General features: G+C 42.0%; 1 protein-coding gene across 1 annotated transcript in view; it reads right to left on the bottom strand.

Moving 5' to 3' along the window:
- Positions 1-1,043: 1,043 nt before the first annotated feature.
- Positions 1,044-22,347, bottom strand: part of RNF41 (ring finger protein 41) — an 83,233-nt gene continuing 61,929 nt past the window's right edge. Inside the window, exons 3-6 of the mRNA XM_069758401.1 lie at positions 16,222-16,493; positions 10,538-10,673; positions 7,815-7,918; positions 1,044-6,121 (exon numbers count right to left, since the gene is read on the bottom strand). Coding sequence (XP_069614502.1) covers positions 5,770-6,121; positions 7,815-7,918; positions 10,538-10,673; positions 16,222-16,493 — 864 coding nt within the window. The 3' untranslated portion in view covers positions 1,044-5,769. The remainder of the gene's footprint in view (positions 6,122-7,814; positions 7,919-10,537; positions 10,674-16,221; positions 16,494-22,347) is intronic.

Here is a 22,347-nt window from a genome sequence, read left to right as displayed (position 1 = left end):
ACTTATTCATATGTTCCTGCTTTTGAACATCTTAAACATTACAAACCACTGATGGCAACAAATGAACATGAAATTAATGGCTTATTACAGCGTGTGAAAATGGAAAGCTCAAAACACGGGACGGCTGCTTCATACAAAGACAAAAGATATTGGCTACTGCCAGGAACGACCAGGACACATTTGAGATAGACAGTGGTGAACTAGAAGTTGTAAAGGACTTCAACCTACTCTGATCAATGATCACGCAAGATCCAGCAAAAAACACCAGAAATTAATAGGAGAATAGTTATGGGTAAAAATCAAAACAATAAAGTCACTGGACAAGGTCTTCAAATCGAGGAACATTTCACTGGAGACAGACAGCTTGAACATCGTATGGCCTTTTCTGTGGGAACATATGGATGCAAAACCTGGATGATAAAGTAACAAGACAGAGGAAGAATTGACGCCTAAGAAGAGTGGTGCTGAAGAAAGGATCACCAAGCTACGAATTGCCTACTTTGGATTCATCACATGAAGAGAGAAATCACTGGATTTAAAAAAGAAAAAGAAAAAAAAAAAAAACATGGTCGAAAAAAATAGAAGGAACAAGGTTAAGAGAAAAACCAGCAACCGGTTTGATAGCATCAAAATAACAGTGGAGAATACCCTAGTGGATCTATCCAGGCTTGCACAGATCATTCGTGCATCCAGTTTACCATGGCTCAAGATTGAGCCGTAGGCAGAAAAAAAACCCCAAAAAACCCTGCTTCAAAATTTCCAAAGACACAGATTGCTTAAAAGAAACTGGTACATTCTTCTGGAGTTCTCCACTAGGAAGACATGCAATAAGTCACTGTAAGAGTCACTAGGAATTTTCATCGCTTTGTGTGTGTGAAAGAACCATTTAAAAAAAAAAAAAACAACAACAACATCCATTCAAAGATTATAAAAAAAAAAAAAAAAAAAAACTTTACAGAAGAGATTCCTGAAGAGTCTTCTGCTTGAACAAATGTTTTTGGACTTTTCACTCTAGACAATATACCACCAACACATGTAGTTAATTTTTATAAAAAGTTTATTTATTCATACTTGTGTCTCGAAAAATATGCACTTTCATTTTAAAGTATATTTTAAATAGTATGTGAGATGCATGAAGACTTAGAACAAATGACCTAAGCAGACATTTCTAGAGCTTTTTTTCTCCACAAATGAACCTAAATTCAAAATGCCACACTGCGATACATACAGGAAAGTCAAAGGCGAAGGAAGATTGCACAATTTACACAGGTACACAACAATGAATTCTGGTTGAAGATCAAGGGAGTGTTCACATCTCTGGGTTAGAAAAGCTCAAAGCCAATGAAATTCAGAGACAAAATCCTACAGGATATTAGAGAGAAACAGACACTATACAGTAAACATACAAGCTCACACTTCCATGTGTATTTTATAGCTTACTAAGCAATTTAATATGAAAGCAAGCTCCGAGCAAGGCAACAAGTATTCCCCAACTGTTAGCCCAATTTCTTAGCGAAATACAAGATGATGTTCTCTCTATAGATTTTATAAGTGATACATGCCTTCATATAATACTAATCCTTCAAAATATTGTTATTAATGTATGTATAGATCATACACTGACTGACCACAATCAAACATGGGTGTAGCTACAAGGGGGCTATGCCCTGGAAGCAGGGGAGCAACAAGATAATGAAGGCGAGCCAAGCCAACTTTCACAGAGATTGACATTGCATCCTGCAAAACAGAGTATTCTTAGGACTCCGTAACAGAATATCAGTTCTCCAGTAAATGCATTTTAAACTTTTACTTTGCAAGTTGGAGCAGTGATGGGGCAAAGGAAAGGTTAACCCCCTCCAGATCTGATTAGCTATAATCACATAAATGCATCAACAGATCCTAATAAAAATGTGGGTCCCAAAATGCATGCCAGCATAGTTTTGGGACCACAATGTTCTGGAGGGGATGTTTAATCATTGTAACTATACCCCAATAGGTCGACCTTTAAGAAAAAGAAAAAAACAAGACAAAATGAAAATTTAAGGTTGGGTTAATACATCAGTGTTAGAATTAAAGGTGATCAATGTAATGGGGTCATAAGGCTCAAACAGAAAAACACACATGGCAGTCAGACTGCAGGATCTACTCCAGTCTGTGCATTCAGGACTATAAAGGGTGATTTTATGGTGGGCTTTATTAAGGAAAAACAAAAAAAAAAACAGAAAATCCTTAAATAGGGGGCTGAACCAGGGGTAAAAAAAAAATGTAATTTGTTTAAACAGCCTATTGCTTCAGTGGCTCCAGCTATTCTTTGTCTACTCCACTGTATTAATGACATCATGTATATTAACATTCGCGTGACGACTCCAGGCAATCACTGGCCACAGCAATCTTGCACCATTCAAGACCACATCTAGGCAAGTTACTGGCGAAAAATCACGTGACATGTAATAGCCGCAAAAAAGTAAACAAGGAACGATGGGAACCACTTGTTATTTGTGCTTTCATCATACTCCCTGCTATTCGAGTGGTTGGGAAAATACCGCTGCAGTATTATTTTGAGCCACAGCCAGAAGTGGATCCTGAAGGAAAGAAGAATTTTATGTTTCCCATTACTTTACAAATCTAAATTTTAAGATGTACTCTTCTTTATGCAGGGTTAAGAAAAAAAAGGAAAAAAAAAAAGGATTGCTGCAGAACAGTTTTAGAACTTTAGAAGTCATGTTCTAAAGTGAACAGATTTTGCACTGACAAGTAATAACTGCCCAGTTCTCAACTACAGAGTAAGCTGTGCTATACAAACTGCTAACATCTACCTAGAGGAATTGTGGCAGAAAAGCACAGCGGGTCTCATTAGCCACTGCATTGGAACAGCCTTTTAATGTACCATTTGGAGTTAAATAATTTTCTCCCTGTTAATGACCAACGATATTTTATGTGATCAGCAAGTAACCCAGTTCCCATGATTTCTGTACTAGTCTATGTATATTTAGATTATAGACCATTGCATGTGGCCAAACAATCTTTTAGATAGTGGTATTTTCCAGCAATTAATCTCATTATGCCCATCGTTTTTCCTAAGCCCCCAGAAGGAAAGTGAACAAAGGAAACATCCAAGGAGATTAAGAAAACCATCTCCAGAAGGCAAGCAATATCTGTATGTAAATGAGGGATTATCCGTCTGATGTATGCTATGGGCACGTCAAATAAATGTACTTTGGCACAAAATACACATATTAACGACGTCTTCAAAATGGCCGATAATGACAACTCACAAGACTCATTTCCATCATGGTTCAATCTATGGTAAAATTGGAGAAAAACAAATTCACAAAATGTATGTATATTTTATGAATAGCAAGACAAAAATAAAACATAACAAAACGCAAAAACACGATAACCATGAACATTTAAAGTGACACTGAAAATACATACAAAGCTTTTAAAAGACCACTGAGAAATAAATGATAAAACGTATGGTTTAGGAGCACTGGAGTCAGAAATGTTTAATTCAAGTTTTGCTCCATACGAAAAGACAAGCGCGGAAATGCAGCTGGGTCTGGCTAGACTATATAAAAATAAACCTAAAATCCTATTTACATACCTTTAAGAATGGTTGGTCAATCAACAAGTCCCTTTATTTGGCGATTAAAGAAGCACTTCCGAGGAAAAAAAAAAAAAAAAAAGGGTTTTCCAAACTTTTATTGATTACTTTACCTTACGACGCAGTCAGACAGATCGATGTGCAATGGTCGGACTGGCCAGTAGAAATCCCGACCATAGAGTGACAACTTTATATATTTTTATGCAGCGGTCACACTCCGGTCACGAGAATAACTGGCCAGTCCGAGCATTGCAACCTAATCTTGGTCAGATTAATACAGCCATCGGACTGCGCCCATAGGAAGGGTCATCAATAACAAACTGGAGGGGAGGATCTGGCGGTAGCCAAATGTAAACAGTGAATGGATCTGAACAGTTGATTGGTGGGGTGCTGAGTGTTGACCAATCCTTAGGGTAGGTCATCAATAGATGGATGGTGCACCCATCAATATGAGAAACTTAAGGGAGAGGGGTTTTTAATCTTAATGAACCATAATCTGAAATTTTCACCTATGACCACGTTCAGTATTTGGTCAGTATTTTACATGAGTACTTGTAAGCCAAAACTAGGAGAGGGTGCGAAATGCTGAAGTGGTGACGTGCTTCTATTATACTTTTCCTCCGATTAAGCCACGATCAGGAGCGGAACAATCAGGGGAAAAGTATAATAGAAACACATCACCAGTTCAGAATTTTTCACCCAATCCTGAATACTGAATGTGTGAAAGTGGCCTAAAGCGGTTTAAAAGGTTTCCATTTGTGAAGGACATAAGCATCCTGTGTGTAAAAAATAAAATAAAATAAAAAATTACCCTTAAAGCCCCTGCCGTGCTCCTCTGCAGATTCTCGCAGTCCCATCTGAATTGTCATGACTACATGATGCGAGTACTGCATCCAATCACCGGAATTACAACAATTTTCACAAACATCCTTAAAATATCACCAGAGTAAAAAAAACTATGGCCAAAAGGTAGACTATATGGTTCCTTATGATTAGCGAATCTGTGCAGAATCAACTACATAGGACAAAAAGTAGATTTATACAACAGTGTAGATAATGAAAGGCTAGTTTACATTTGTCCATACTGGCAGGGGCTATGCAAGGTTATCCCCTAACTTTATACCTGTTGTGTAAGGGGAAACTGCTGCATACCAAAATCAAACTACAACAATTCTACGACAATAAAGGAAATCAAAATTGAAAAAAAAAAGCTATGCTCAAAACATATGTAAGAAAATTATACACAAGCTTAACCAAAGAAAAAAATAAACTAAACCCAACAAAGTGTCATGCCATTTCTTTGTGCTCCGTCTTCCCTTTCGTTAAGAGGTTGGGAGTGAGAAACCCAAAACACACACACGCCACCACACAATTTCACAAAAGCACCTGGAATTTATAGCCACTGCTTTTTCCATTCATTCAAGATAAAGAAAAGCCGCAGTGTGGTACCCTTATTTGTTCACATCTATGGATGGAAATGACATGAGACAGAATGAGCGTCAGGATTTCTATGGAACGGCTGCATTGTCTGCTGCATATTGCTGCTAATTTATTGTGACAAAACCAAAATAATCTGAACATCTGAAGATAGTGCCAGTGACGGAGGGTTTAAAAAAATATCTACTTTTTTATTCTAGCCTACTTGCAGAAAAATTCTCCTGCAAAACCCAAGTCCACAGCGGTTTGCACAAGTCAAAAGTTCAAGTCGTAGCATATCTTGTTACAGATACCAGTGATTTGAGAGGAAGCCTCTGCACCTCATCGACAATGCCCAGAACTTCGTTACAAATGCCTCTGCTCCTTCACAAGTTGTGTTTCTTCTGCACGTCGGCATATTGTTGGCGTTTGCTTTTCTCCTCATGGGCCACTTTCTTTCCAGCAAACATTAAGCAGAAATAAGGAAATGAATATGGATTGCTTGAAGTTGTAACAAGTTGATGCCATAGTGCACTGCGAAGGACAACATAAATCAGATGATGTGCCCTTGGAGTGTCTTTAAAATCAACAACAAAGTCCTTACTCCACACTCGTAGGCACCAGGAGCAAGAGTGGGGTCCAGAGACTTCATACGTTAAGCGATTAGCTTGGGACTCAAGACCCTGCCTTCTGAAAAGGACGGCACATAAGGAGCAGCACAAGGAGTGCATATATTCATCTGTGTGCAATTAAATTTCTTCAACCCCATGAGCAAATATCATCACCAACCCTGGTTCTAAAACCATGTCCTCGCCCATGTGTTGGTTCTCACAGGCCATCACCACCACAGCCTGCTTTCCTGGGATTCGTTTTGCCACATAGTTCTCATAATACCGCCGATTCATTTGCCTTGTCTCAAGAGTAGCCAAACCTTGCGGCCAGTTGCGTTCATGGGCATTCTCTATCAGCTCATTTACTATGGACGCTGGGCAGCCACTTTCCACTAAAGAACGCTTGATGACAGCTTGCAACACCGCATCCGGCGTGGAGATCATGCCTCCCCAGCGAGTCACACGTGCCGGCTGTAAGGAGTTCACCCACCTGCAAAAGGAGAACATTTTTTTTTTTTTTAAATAAAATTGCTGAAAACTCAAACAAATATATGCAGCCAAATTAGTGACTTATCATAGCAAAGAGAAAGATGCAATTCCTAACAGCCTAGGTATAGTTTATAAGTCTACATTACCGAAACCTCTTTATAATATGGAGAGAAAGCTCTTAAGAATGTTGGCACATCACTAGGATATATCCCAGTGTGGAATCCCACCCTAAAAATCTAGGATTTCCCAGCTATCCAACAGTCTGGTGATCTATATCCAGTCCCATACATGTAAAGGGGGAATGTGCTTTAGCCCATTTCACAGTGCCTGGCTGGGCAAGGAGAAAACAGTCAATGCCTCCCCAATATATGACATAGTATGTTATGTTATTCAGCCATCATCTTCTTCTTACAACCGCAGGTGCAGCAGAAAAACACCCACGGCTGTTACCTTGTTAAATGCTGCTGTCAATCATTCTTCGTGCCCATGACATGTTTACGGGGCACCGATGGGTTGCCATGACAGCCTGGGGTCTGCTGAAAACCTCCATGCTTGTCATGACTGTTCTCCTGTGAAAGTCATTGTGTAGCTGGCATCCATAGGAGACCCTAACAGAGCTGGCTATAGTACAAGTGATTGGATGATCACAGGTTCAAGTTCCTTAAGGGATCTAAAATACAGTACACAGTGAGAGGGGGGGGGGGGGGGGGGGGTGTTAAAGTAGAAAAAAAAAATTCAGAACACCCGTTTGGCCTCATGAATATCTGAGAAATCCAATTCGGTAAGCAGCGCAACAAGAGAAAACAAAAAATAAAACAAAATAAATCATGGGTTTTGGCCACTGCAAAAGAAGGTGATCAAAACATTGCATCTATTCCAAAATGGTATAAAAAAAAAAAAAGTTTTGTTTTTTTTCATAGGGATGAAAAAAAAAAAAATTAAACAAAAGACACAAGTTTGCCATTGGTATAGTAATTATACGGACCTGGAGAATCATATTGCCAGGTCAGTTTGAATTACACTTTTGTTGCAATAGCAAGGCACTTTGAATTTTTTTCTCACGTTCCAGCACATCACATGATAAAATGAAAGGTGCCATTCAAAAGTACAATTCATCCCGCAAAATAGAAGCTGTCATGTGGATGTCTCAAAAAAAAAAGTTGTAGCTCTTGGAAGGACTGTGGAAACAATGGAAATTAGCTGTGGTGTGGAGTTGTTAAGGGAAAATATTACATACCTGCATTACAAATTAATTTTGTGCCAAGAAAACAGGACTGTCTGTGGAGATGAGAACGGTCTAGGAATGGCTGGTGGAAACACGCAAATGAGGGTCACCACGTAACCCATATAAAAAGGGTTTGCTGATTTCTTAAATTTTCTAAAATTAAGTTCATACAACAAATCCAATCTTTTACCCCAGGAAAACTTCTGAAAAGGTTCCACGTCCTGGGGTAGCCATAATGCACACAATGGCTTTGTGTATGGGTTGTTCTGCAGCATTCTGTACTTCTAGCCAGCTTAGATGCACTTATTAACGTGCAGAGCATCTTAAAATTGGTTTACCTTCTCTAGTGGTAAAATCATCGGCCTTGTTGTGTTTTGAGGAACCCCTGATACATTGTGTAAGCACCCCAGTAGGAGCACATTGCTTTAGATATAGGACCCAAAAAAAAAAATACATATATGTTACTTACTCGAGAATTTCATTATACTCTATAGTTTCCTCTAAGTTCTGTAGGTTTGGGTTGGCACTGCGGATCGCTCTCATGTACGCCTTTAAGAGTTGAATGTCCCGTTTCTAAAAACAAATAAAAGGATAAGTAACGTTATACTCCCGAGACATCCGTTCCGTAGCTATGGATCTCTTAGGGATGCACTGGTGGTTAGGGCAGTTTTTTTTCGCAGCGTTTACTACCCAACATTAAACTGCATTCACATGCTTGTTAGGTTTACTTACTTTCCAATTTTATTAGAAAGTGTCATATTGAACATGCGGTCTGTTCTGTCATGGAAGGTATACATCAGGATCTTGAAAGATTATGTAGTTTTGTGGGTTTAAACTGAAAAAAAAGTAATCAGTTTAAAAGCACCAATGCAGCATATTTGTTTGTCTATATTGCAGTGCTGGAGTGGTCCTTCTGATCCAAGTTACCTGCCCCCAGTCTTATCCGCCGCAGTCTTCAACTTCTATTACCGCCACTCTCCTGCAGGTTGTGATCAGCGGGAGCGAGCCAAAGGTCCCTACCCAATGAAAGTCTATGAGAGCTTCGTTCTGGCCCTCAGACTTACATTCAGAGCTTGTTGCACAACTTCTGACTTCCAGTCAGTCAGAAGTTGTGGTCACAAGATGGCGAGGTGGGACCAAAGCAGCGCTGGAAAAAAAAAAAAAAAAAGTGAAAATGGTGGTGGGTGAGTTATGTACGGACCTTAGGTTAGAAGCACCAATTCGGCGCTGAAAAAAAAAAAAAAAAATAATGCTTGAGTGGTGCTTTGACGTGTATTATGTTTAAATAGGCGATTAATGTATGCTGTGGCATAACCTACCCACAAGCTGGGCAATAAGTGTCCAGACTCTAGAATGGAGGGTCCCACAATTCCTCTCACTGCACATCTGCAATAAGTGGCATTTCAATAGAGCGGGGGTCCGACTGCTACTACACGTCAAAGAAGTTACTGCAGATAACCAAGGGGTTAATTCATTAAGAGTGATTGCGCAAGATGCACCAAATTCATTATGAGGCACACGCCAGTTAAAGGGGTTACCCCCTGTCTGAATGTTCTTCCAGGCTGCAGTTTGTTAAATGTATACATTACACATCGTATATACACCTACATTACACATCGTATATACACCTGCTTTACACATCGTATATACACCTGCTTTACACATCGTATATACACCTACATTACACATCGTATATACACCTACATTACACATCGTATATACACCTACATTACACATCGTATATACACCTACATTACACATCGTATATACACCTACATTACACATCGTATATACACCTACATTACACATCGTATATACACCTACATTACACATCGTATATACACCTACATTACACATCGTATATACACCTACATTACACATCGTATATACACCTACATTACACATCGTATATACACCTACATTACACATCGTATATACACCTACATTACACATCGTATATACACCTACATTACACATCGTATATACACCTACATTACACATCGTATATACACCTACATTACACATCGTATATACACCTACATTACACATCGTATATACACCTACATTACACATCGTATATACACCTGCTTTACACATCGTATATACACCTACATTACACATCGTATATACACCTGCTTTACACATCGTATATACACCTACATTACACATCGTATATACACCTACATTACACATCGTATATACACCTACATTACACATCGTATATACACCTACATTACACATCGTATATACACCTACATTACACATCGTATATACACCTACATTACACATCGTATATACACCTACATTACACATCGTATATACACCTGCTTTACACATCGTATATACACCTGCTTTACACATCGTATATACACCTACATTACACATCGTATATACACCTGCTTTACACATCGTATATACACCTGCTTTACACATCGTATATACACCTACATTACACATTGTATATACACCTGCTTTACACATCGTATATACACCTGCTTTACACATCGTATATACACCTACATTACACATTGTATATACACCTGCTTTACACATCGTATATACACCTGCTTTACACATCGTATATACACCTACATTACACATTGTATATACACCTGCTTTACACATCGTATATACACCTGCTTTACACATCGTATATACACCTACATTACACATTGTATATACACCTGCTTTACACATCGTATATACACCTGCTTTACACATCGTATATACACCTACATTACACATTGTATATACACCTGCTTTACACATCGTATATACACCTGCTTTACACATCGTATATACACCTACATTACACATCGTATATACACCTGCTTTACACATCGTATATACACCTGCTTTACACATCGCTTATACACCTGCTCTGTACCCCTTACCTGGGTCCACCTGCTCCCGATGTCTGCCATTGGCTCTAGTGCAGACATGTTGACAGCCATTTGGCGAGTTTAGTGGCTCTGCCCCTGTAGCCATAACACCCCCGTCAGAGCCATTTAGCTCACCGATCGGCACTGGCTGCAGGGTTGACTTACCATGGCAATGCAGTAGCCAGACACGGGGAGCAGCAGACGCATCATGCACATGGCAGGCAGCTCTGAACTGGGTAAAGCATTTGATTCCTGGACCCTGAATATTATCAGGATTGGTGGGGGTGGGGATTTAGTCTTTATACTGTACCTGTTCAGATAGTTGGTGTTTATTCTCTGCTGCAGATTTTTCTAGCTCCCCTATACGAGTTTGCTGCTGCTGTACTACAGAGCGGAGATGTTTTATGCAGTTATGATTTGGTAATTCATCTTTGGGCATTTCCAGACTAACAAAAAAAAAAAAAAACACAAAACGTTATATATACACACACATCTGTTACCAAGTTGTCAAGAAATAAAAAGGTTCAATAATTGTATATTTCACACAAAGCAATTCCTGAGGCAGAAGACATGGATGACAAATGATCCAAACTCTGCTATATGGAGGCTGCGCCCGCTCCGATTCGGCGTACACTTTGAGGTTAGTGTCCATAGGTTTCGAGTAAGTGGCTAATAATTCAGTTATCACCCAGGATGCAATTTAGCTTTTACAGGAATCTTATTTGGTTTGTATAAATAAGGTAAAAAAACAAAAACAAAAAAAAAAAAAAACACCCACACATTTCCCCAGAGGAGCACATTTCCCCAGGAGGCTGTGGTATATCCTGTGTAGAGAAACAGAGGACATCGTGCCCATCAAAAAGAACTAAAGGCCCCAATCACACAGGATTTCCTGGATGGAGGCCCAGCGCTTATTAGTGTCACTTGGTGTCAGTGACCCAAACCACCACAAGAGCAGCTTCCATAATGGATACAGCCAATTCTGGAAGATGTCCTGCCCTTATGCCAATCAACTGCAATGCGCCCATATATCATGCACCAACACTGCGGTATATGGCTCGTGTAGGGCCAGTCATATAGTGAACGTGTCCTCCAGATTCAGAGAAATCACTCACTGATAGGAGGGCGATCCAAGTACCTGTAAGCTCAGGAAGCCATAAGAAGCATTCCAGAAGGGTTCATGGAGAGGAGAATAAAAGGAGACTGCACTCTGCATGCAGGGAAAGCAGATATCCTCAGTGATGTGTGGGAGTGGACACCAGTTACTTGATGCCCCTACATTAGTCTCACATCTTTAACCACAGTTATGAAAAAGCACTTGTATACTTGACCTTAATAAACAGTCCCATACAGAGCTGGCATTATGCAGCTGGTCTGCATCACTGCTGGGAAACCCTGACCTCAGATTACATACAGGCGTCACCTGCACATTGGGAATGGGAAACCCAGTGAGCACATTGCATCCCGGTTACCCCAGCTCCAGTGTGGCTGTAATCAGGGCACAATCACTACAGCCATGTAATTACCTGTGCGGCAGCACATACAGATGTCAATGGGAGGTTCAAGGAGTCACATTAGGAATATTTTGATATCATTACTTTCAGAAAGAACATTTTAGATTCCTGCATTCTGGGAATATTCCCCCAGACAAAGCTTTATGGAAAAAAAATAAAATATGCCATTGCCTTTAATGGAAGTACTACTATCTACACATTTACTATTCAAAAGGGACTTTACTCAGTTCAATTCCTCAGCCAGTTCCTTTCTGGCATCGGCCATGACAGATCATGCAGCCAGCCGCTTCACATACAGCACTGGTCACGCTGCTGGGACCAGCACCAATATCGGGAATCTGGGGCACTTTGGCGGTTAGGCTACTTTCACACTAGCGTCGGAATACGGCCCGTCGCATTGCGTCGGGCCGAGATTCCGACGCTAGCGTTGTTAGCACCGCACAACGGGTGCAGCGGATGCATTCTCCGGCGCATCCGCTGCCCCCCATTGTGAGGTGTGGGGTGCGGGGAGGTGGGGGCGGAGTTCCGGCCGCGCATGCGCGGTCGGAAAAAGCGGTCCGTCTGGAGCAAGAAACGTTACATTTAACGTTTTTTGCTCCCGGCTTTCCGCCACAACACGACGCAACCGTCGCACTGACGGTTGCTACGTGTGTCAATACGTCGGTAATGTTACGCTATGGGGCAAAAAGGCATCCTGCAAACAACTTTGCAGGATGCGTTTTTTCCCCTAAACGATGCATTGCGACGCATTACAAAAAACACCAGTGTGAAAGTATTAGTGGAAAGTTTTCTACTTTAAGAATGCACCTAAAGATAACTTTACAGACAAGTGTGCCATATTGTGTCAATTAATATGGCATTTCCCTTTAATACGAATTCCTTGTAAGATTAGGCAGGTTAAACAGGAGTGCGCATGCAGAATGCATCTACCGAAACAGTTACATTTATAAGCACATGGCATTAATTTTGCATTCCTTGCTGGCTTAATATCTGCATGGGCTTGTTCAGGTGATTTGCAAATAGCAAAGTGTCCTTTTTGCAAAAGGCATGGTACTTTGGACAGTTTTTTTTTTCTTTCTAGAACTGATTAAATACAAGGAGTTGAGCGAAGCACTAGCAGCGACGTTTATGAGCAGCCAGGAGAACGGTGAATACAGCGGCGCTGTAATTGGGAGTGGGCAAACCACAAGAGCATAGAAAAAGTAAAATAGATCTTATGGTCTCATTAATACATACATGATAGAGATATCCATCCATGACTGAGCAATTAATAACCAAATCTGACACATCTGTTTTTTTATTGACGACTAAGGTCTAGATTTATTAACCCTCCGTCAGGGGCAACTGATCTGACAGGCGCAGCTCACTTAGTTTCATTTCTCTGTTTTCAGTGGTTTGTCTGGGAAACACCATCCTCCCAGTACCTTCATAACTTTAAGGCTATATTCACACTTTGCGGTTTTTACCGCGGAACCGCCGCGATTTTGATGCTGCGGGTCTGCAGCAGTTTCCATAGCGTTTACAGTAACATGTAAACCCTATGGAAACCGCAAACCGCTGTGCACATGCTGCGGGAAAAACCGCGCGGGAATGCAGCGGTTTAAAACCCGCAGCATGTCACTTCTTTGTGCAGAATCGCTGCGATTCTGCACCCATAGGAATACATTGAACCGCTTACTTCCCGCATGGGGCTGTGCCCACGTTGCGGGAAGTAAGCGGATAATGTGCGGTTCCTACCCGGGGTGGAGGAGAGGAGACTCTCCTCCAGGCCCTGGGAACCATATTTGGGGTTAAAAAATAAAAAATCATGTTATACTCACCCTCTGAAGTCTTCAGCGCTGCACGCGGCCGTCAGGTCAGAGTTGCTGTGCGACCAGGACCTGCGGTGACGTCGCGGTCACATGACCGTGACGTCACGAAGGGTCCTTCTCGCACAGCATCTTTGGAACCGGACCGCCGGGTGCAGCGCCCAGGAGATCCGGACATCAGAGGGTGAGTATAACCAATTTTTATTATTTTTAACATTACTATTGATGCTGCATATTGCTGCATATGCAGCATCAATAGTATAGGCGGAAACCCGCAGCGGAAAACGCGGAACAAACCGCGATAAATCTGCAGGGAGAACCGCAGTTGTTTTGCCCTGCAGATTTATCAAATCCGCTGCGGGAGAACCCGCAGAAGGACAACGCAAAGTGTGAACATACCCTTAGGCTATGTGCACACGTTGCGGATTCTCTGCGGATCCGCAGCAGAAACGCTGCAGATCCGCAATTGATTTACAGTACAATGTAAATCAATGAGAGAAAAAAATGCTGTGCACACTTTGCGGAAAATACGCTGCGGAAACGCTGCGGTTTAAAAGAAGTAGCATGTCACTTTTGTTAATCTGCAGCGTTTTTGTACCCATTCCATTATAGAAAACCGCAGGGGTAAAAAACGCAGCAAAAATGCACAAAAAAACGCGACAAATCCGCAGGTGCGTTTTCTGCCAGGAGAGGCAGAATCCGCACCAGAAATTCCTGAGCCTAATCCTGAACGTGTGCACAAAGCCTAAAGGCTGTGTGAAACCTGAGAAGCCTCATGTGCTGCAGGAGATCACATATCAGTGTTTTGGCCTCTCAGGCTCATTGCCCCTGAATGCGTCACACCTTTGACGATTAAAAAAACAATTGGGATGAATAAAAACAGCAAATTTTAGCTTGTTTTATGAATAGCTAGTGCTAAATTTGTGGATTTGTCATAGAAGGTTTTGTTAGAAATAAGAGTGTGCTTCCCAGGCACATTGCGCCCTAACATTCTCGCTCTTCTGCTTTTCTTATGAAATGGTGAGGAGAATATTTGACTTGTCCAATGCCCTTCATGTTGAGCAAGTGCAAAATATACTGCTTGATGATGAGACAGACCCCTTACAGCTAGAAGATTTAGGGGAAGAAAGCGACATTGATTCAGAAGATGATCTGTATCAGACACATCTGGACATTGTTCCACATCAAGATGGAGAGAGTGAGGAGGATGCTCAAGACAGAAACATATTACTTTTCTGGTTATTAAACTTTTTTTTTTATTTACACACCTGATTATGTGTATTCTCATTTATTACATTCCTATTAAGGTAACTGATCACTTTTAGAGCATTGAAATTTTTAAAAAAAAGGAAAATATAGCCTATTTTCTAGCCTGTGCCAGACAGGCGCAATGCCCCTAATCTTGTTATGAAACATATTGCCCCTGACGGAGGGTTAAGCCTGGTGTTTGTACACCAGATATAATGGGGACTGTGCAGGAATAAGATGGCGCAATTTTAAGAGGTGGCAAGATCTTGGAGTTATAATACGTTCCACAACTGGATGTGTTAAATGACATAAAAATATAATTTATTATGTTCCTGTATTGAGATTATCGTATCAATTTGCCCCTGATATGTACTGTGATGGCTGTGTCTTACCATGCTCCAGCTTCTGGCCAGGGGATGGAAACAAAAGTATACCGACAGACCGCAAGGGCTCATAGCTAATTTTATTTTTAAAACACATCCAATTGTGGAACTAGTTTTATTCCAAAATCTATTGATTTTATACACACTTTGTTTGTGAAACAACCCCTTTAATGAATTTGGTGCAGAAAATTTTCACCAGAATAGTTACTCAAGTCAAGGACTAGAGCAACATTTTTTGAGGCAAGAAACGCTGGCAAGATTTGAGAACTTTGATGGGCAGGCATAGCCATGCCCCATACCAGCTCCTCACATTTTTGCAGAGCTGCTTGAATCTGGAGTGAAAACATTAAGAGTTGTTAAAATTTGAGGGCGCCATCACGCTGCACAATAATTTAGTGACTTTCCAAAGTGTTTGAGAAGGGAAGACAGGCGTGCCCTTGGTCCAAGAGGTGCGGGTGGAACAAGGTGTGGACCCCTATGGTAACAGGAGTACGAAATTCACAGCACACTCCATCCAGATATGCAGGGTTTCATTTCAAGTATACACATGCAAAAAGAAAAAAAAAAGCAATGGTGATGGGAGGTTAGCAACAGACTTGACATTTCGATTCTTGGGTATTTGTCACAATTATTGCTTTTCTGAAACAGTGCAAGCCTATGCCGAGGCCCTCGTCTGTACAACTAGTGCCACTGTGTTGTATGCTTGTGGAGGAGAGCAAAGGAGGCACCAAAACCCTGTAGCATCTGGCCAGGGGCTAGCTGGTGGGGACATATCCTGGAGGCTAGTATGAGTGCTCAGATGAGGGAAGCTGCATATGCTGGATGCATATACAGTACTAATAATTGCACATCATGTGAACAATCCATGTTCTACAGGAAAACCTCAGATTCATTTGTGAGATTATGGGCGCATTCCTCTAGGAGCACGTTTGCCATTGGTTATAAGGATGAAAATGGTTTCACAGTGGAATGTGCGTGTCAATATGGGAGCAATACAGCCACATTAATAGGTTCATCAATTTGTAACAAACATGGACTCACCCACATCCCTGCTCACATGTCACTGGTCGCTTTGGATTATGTTCACAGTCGTTAAGGTGAGACATGAGGTTGTCCAGTCGCACAATGGTGGTACAGCCAAAAACAGCGTTGTCACATGTGATTTGGAGCTTTGAGAGCATATTCCGCATGATGCGAGGGACCGGCCGGAGATGTGCTACTGTAACCACACTGCGGTCCACGGGACAGGTCTGCTGCTGGGAGAACCACTGGGTGATGCAGGCATTGCAAAAGGCATGTTCACAGTGAGGAGCCTGGGAGAACAAGAAATCAGGATCAATACTAATGCGTTGGCTATTAATGCCCTAGACTACGTAGTAAATATAGCCGAACTTTACAGGAAGGGTGCCACAAATCCCCCCCCCCACCCCCTGCATTTTTATTGCCATGCACAGGTGGCTCACACATACTACCATGCCAGGTAGGCAAGACCGGGTGACAACCTAAGGCTATGTTCACACTTTGCAGATTCCACTGCGGATTTTTCCGCAGCAGAATTACAAAATCCGCAGTGAAAACCCGTCGCGGTTTTTACTGCGGATTTATTGCGGTTTTAACTGCGGTTTCTTCTGCGGATTTTCATCTGCAGTTTCCTATTGGAGCAGGTGAAAATCCGCAGAAAAGAAGTGACATGCTGCGGAATGTAATCCGCAGCGTTTCCGCGCTGTTTTTTCCGCAGCATGTGCACTGCGTTTTTTGTTTCCCATAGGTTTACATTGTTCTGTAAACTCATGGGAAACTGCTGCGGATCCGCAGCGGTCAAATCCGCTGCGGATCCGCAGCAAAATCCGCAAAGTGTGAATATAGCCTTATAGTACAGGTTTGCTTCGGTGGTAATGGTAATTTACAACACAAAATAATGCAGCCAACTACACACTTTTTAAAATTTGTCCATTTTGCCAACAAATCTAAAAAGGCAGTGACTAGATGCTACAAGCATCCCAAAACGAGTTTTTTTTTTATTCTTTTTTTTTTTTTTTAAATAATAATAATAATAATAATCTTTATTTTTATATAGCGCTAACATATTCCGCAGCGCTTTACAGTTTTGCACACATTATCATCACTGTCCCCAATGGGGCTCACAATCTAGAATCCCTATCAGTATGTCTTTGGAATGTGGGAGGAAACCGGAGTGCCCGGAGGAAACCCACGCAAACACGGAGAGAACATACAAACTCTTTGCAGATGTTGTCCTGGGTGGGATTAGAACCCAGGACTCCAGCGCTGCAAGGCTGCTGTGCTAACCACTGCGCCACCGAGTTGTCCCCTTTCTGGAAGCCTTCCATCATGGGCTGCAGTAGTTCTAAATAAACCAGGAACAGAGCCAGCTCTCTGCCACTGTCTGGTCTCTGCTGTTTTCCTCAGTATACTTGAAAGGGAATTTATCATTAAGTTTTTGCCATGCAATCTGAGCAGCGTGATGTAGGAACAGAGACCCAGATTCCAGCAATGTCTCACTTACTGGGCTGCTTGCTGCAATTTTGATACAATCACTTCTCTGCTGGAGATGTTTCAGGTCTCTGAATGCTGAGCCCTGAATACCCCACACCCCACCGCCGATTAGCAGCCTTTGTGTACACTGCATAGGCAGAAAGCGGTCAGAATACCTGGTGACAGATTCATGGGAATCATTCATTACATGGCTCCCATGCTGTAGAGCAGACAAAAAAAAAACCACAACCACATGTACAACTTTGCATTAACATCAGCTCTCAAAAAATGGATATAGAAAAAACAAGAAGAATGACTTCCAATAAAAGGTCATGGCTTTATGGCACCTCGGAGACGATGCTCTTATATTCAGTCATTCCAGAGAGGAGGCAGCAGTCATGCTAACTGTCTCTATGGCTCCATCCGCACACACCAGAGGGCTGTTTGTTGGGTCTGCCTGAAGAGAACATATGGCTACACCATATGCGCAACTCTTTACAAAAATCCTATTTCTTGAAAGCTCTTATGTGGATGTGAGTCACTAATAATACAAACACAATAATAATAATAATAATAATAATAATAATATCCACTAATGGATGTGTTTAAACCCCATAGTGACACTGGTCAGAGTTCAAAAATTTGTCCCGTTCACTATGTGGTAACTCTGGAATGCTTGAACAAATCCCAGTGATTGAGATTATTTTTTTCCTGGCACATTGGAATTTATGATACTGGTAAATTCAGATTGATGTGATGTGTTTATTTATAAAAATATCAGAAATTTTGCAAAAAATTAAATTTTTGGCAGTTTTCAAACTTTGAATGATCATCCCTTTAAAGGGAACCTGTCACCCCCCCCCCCCTCAGGCGTTTGTAACTAAAAGAGCCACCTTGTGCAGCACTAATGCAGCATTCTGACAAGGTGGCTCTCTTAGTTATGCTCCCTGCACACGCTGAAACAAACACTTATAAAATGTGCCCCCTCCTACCGTGAAACTGTCCCAGGGGCGGGTCTTTCCCCCTTAATCAAACGCAGCACAGCCGTCACTCCGGGCCTGTGCGCGCCGCCTCCTCTTAGCGTTCCCGACACCTGCGCTGTAAGTATTTTTTTCCAGGCATGCGCAGTTGCGCTGCCTCCGAACTTACAGCGCAGGCAACAGGGACGCTAATGAAACAGGAGGAGACTGCGCCCGGCGCGCACAGGCCCGGAGTGACGGCTGCGAGGCGTCTGATTAGGGGGAAAGACCCGCCCCCGGGACGGTTTCACAGTGTGAGGGGGCACATTTCATAAGCGTTTATTTCAGCGTGTGCAGGGAGCATAACTAAAAGAGCCACCTTGTCAGAATGCAGCATTACTGCTGCACAAGATGGCTCTTTTAGTTACAAACGCCTGAGGGGGGGTGACAGGTTCCCTTTAATCCAGATAGTCATACCACTGAACAACATTAACAAACATTTCCCACATGTCTGCTTTACATCAGCACTATTTGAAAAAGGTAAATTTTATTTTGCTAGCTTTTCAAAGGAGTTTACAAAAAACATAGCAGTAATTTTTCACTTTTTTCAAGGAAATTTACAAAATGTAATTTTTTTTTTTTTTTTTTTAGGGACCTATCCAGGTGTGATGTGACTTTAGGGGTCCTATATATTGGGAAATCTACAAAAGTGATACCATTTTAAAAATGGCACCTTTCAACATATTGAACACAGCTATCAGGTAGTTATAAACCCTTCAGGTGCTTTTCAGGAATTAATGCAAAGTGACATGACAGGAAGGAAAAAAGTGTATTTTGACCACCTAAATGTCGCTAACTTCTGAACAGGCCCCTGTAGCCGGCAGACTAAGGCCACTATTTGGCCATGAACTGCCATTGCAAACATTAGGGCCACACAATCATGATCTCAGGGTGCTGATAGAGTTAAAGAGGGCGCCCCCACATTGTTACCCATTTATATTATATAGTCACTATTGACAGCAGCATCTAAGGGGTTAAACAGATATGGACATGCCAACACTGATTGTGCCCGATTCAGCAAGTTGTCTATAGTGTACAGCCGACAGCTGCTGGATTGTCACCTGCATGTGGATGATGTTCTCTTATATCAGGTCAGTAAAAATATGCGTTAGTGGTCATTAAGGGGTTAAATAAAATGTCCCTGTGCTGAGAATGTTATAATGTGCCCCTGCTGTGTACTGTGTAATGGCCGTGTCTGACCGTACAGGGACATGGTCTGATCATACCACAGCTCCTGGGCAGGGGAGGACGCGAGAGTATAGACAGGACAGCCGGGGATCACAGCTGATTGTTTAAAAACAGGCAGGAAAATGTTTTACCTCACAGGAGCAATGTTTTACCTCACAGGAGCAATGTTTTACCTCAAAAGAAAGAATCAGCTGTGTTTCCCAGCTGCAATGTCTGTATAATGTTTTGCTTTCTCCCTGCTTAGGAGCTGAGGTCGGACCATGAACCACTGTCCGGGAGGGGGATAAAGTTAATTTCCTCCCTGCAGCATTGGTTGAGAGTGGGTGCCAGGTTCTGAATGCTATTTAACCCCATATCTGCAGATTAACAGCATGATTTCTGGTGACCGGTTCCCCTTACAGTGGAAGTAGTTATGGAATGATTCTTTTACATGACAAACCTGGCCTTTTTACGTCCATCGTACATACAAGCGTATAGGAATGATGGTACTTTGGCAGGAAATGGCTTCCATTTCTCAAATGTTTCCTGCTCAGACAGGAATGGAAAAATAAACACTTGAGCTGGCCGAAATCTTCCTTGCGAAATATTTCTAAACATAACTCCAGATTCCCTAAAAATAGACGGAGTTATAGAGCCGATTACTGAATGTCCTATGCAGTTCCGGAGTGCGACTCACATCCACACGGCTCTTAATACCCTGAGCCCATTGGGAGGAGTATGGTGAGAGTTTTGTTATGGAGGGTCTAACACCGACTACTTCAGAAACTGCTCAAACAAGTCTTCCGCTGTACTTGTGCATGTGAAGAGCACCGTCACCGACATGTTACAGGAGCACCTTCTACCACCACAGGCAAACTACAAAATAATTAAGTGTACATATAATCTAATATATATATCTAATATATATCTTGGATGCCCTCAGAAAATAAGTGAATCGTAATTGGATTTTACAACTCTAAAGAGGAGCCTTAAGGCCCCTTCACATTACGCGACGCTGCAGCGATACCGACAACGATCCGGATCGCTGCAGCGTCGCTGTTTGGTCGCTGGAGAGCTGTCACACAGACCGCTCTCCAGCGACCAACGATGCCGGTAACCAGGGTAAACATCGGGTAACTAAGCGCAGGGCCGCGCTTAGTAACCCGATGTTTACCCTGGTTACCATGCTAAAAGTAAAAAAAAAACAAACACTAGATACTTACCTACCGCTGTCTGTCCTCCAGCGCTGCGCTCTGCTTCTCTGCTCTCCTCCTGTACTGTCTGGGAGCCGGAAAGCAGAGCGGTGACGTCACCGCTCTGCTTTCCGGCTCACAGACAGTACAGGAGGAGAGCAGAGCACAGCGCTGGAGGACAGACAGCTGTAGGTAAGTATCTAGTGTTTGTTTTTTTTTTACTTTTAGCATGGTAACCAGGGTAAACATCGGGTTACTAAGCGTGGCCCTGCGCTTAGTTACCCGATGTTTACCCTGGTTACCAGTGAAGACATCGCTGAATCGGTGTCACACACACGCCGATCCAGCGATGTCAGCAGGAGTCCAGCGACGAAATAAAGTTCTGTACTTTATTCAGCGACCAACGATCTCCCAGCAGGGGCCTGATCGTTGGTCGCTGTCACACATAACGATTTCATTAACGATATCGTTGCTACGTCACAAATAGCAACGATATCGTTAACAATATCGTTATGTGTGAAGGTACCTTTAGTTTTTTAGTACCATTAGTCTTTTAGGCTAATGCGAGAGCAAAAAGGGCACTTGTAATAGAGCCACCAGGCACATCACCTCCAATTATTAGATGGTGCCACACACTTTCTCGTTTGCATCTCAGTCTGTCCCTAACGATTTTTCCGTGTCCCTTGCGTTGTCACAGCACCAACATCTTACAATTCTGCAGAGCTTTACTGCACTGCAAGTCATCAAAATCAGCACGGCTCATTTTATATTCCTATAAACGGAAAGATTTAGAGGATCGCCCGGGACCAAACTGATCAGTGGAAGCATCCAGATACCGGCTCCTTCATGTGACTGCTACTCCCAGGTTACACAGGAGTATTAGAGTGCCCGATTGGCAGAACACCTTAGTGTTGACACAGATGGTTAATTGAACCCAAGAGCAGTGTATAAGTAACAGTATAATTGGGTTTCTACAAAACCAAAACCTTAGGAAATGTACCTTTATAGACAAGTTAAAAAAAAAAAGAAAAAAAAAAAGCCGCTTTTATATTGCACAGAGAACACCCCCCAAAATTGAGACCTCCAAATGTTGTAGCGTATTGCACTGTATGGCTCATACATTGACATGTGTAATACAACACATGGCTAGTTACTCTGATACAATGTGTTGCCAAAAGTAAAAAAATACCGTAAATAAAAAATGATATGTCTTGATTGGGAGTGAAAGGGACATGCTTCTCACCCAAGCTTGTAACATAAGCCTCCATACACATTTGCACTCAAATACCCAACAC

This window comes from Ranitomeya imitator, chromosome 3, assembly GCF_032444005.1.
Source record: "Ranitomeya imitator isolate aRanImi1 chromosome 3, aRanImi1.pri, whole genome shotgun sequence".
Taxonomy (NCBI): domain Eukaryota; kingdom Metazoa; phylum Chordata; class Amphibia; order Anura; family Dendrobatidae; genus Ranitomeya; species Ranitomeya imitator.
The sequence above is the reverse complement of the archived record's forward strand: the minus strand, read 5'-3'. Positions and strand labels throughout refer to the sequence as shown.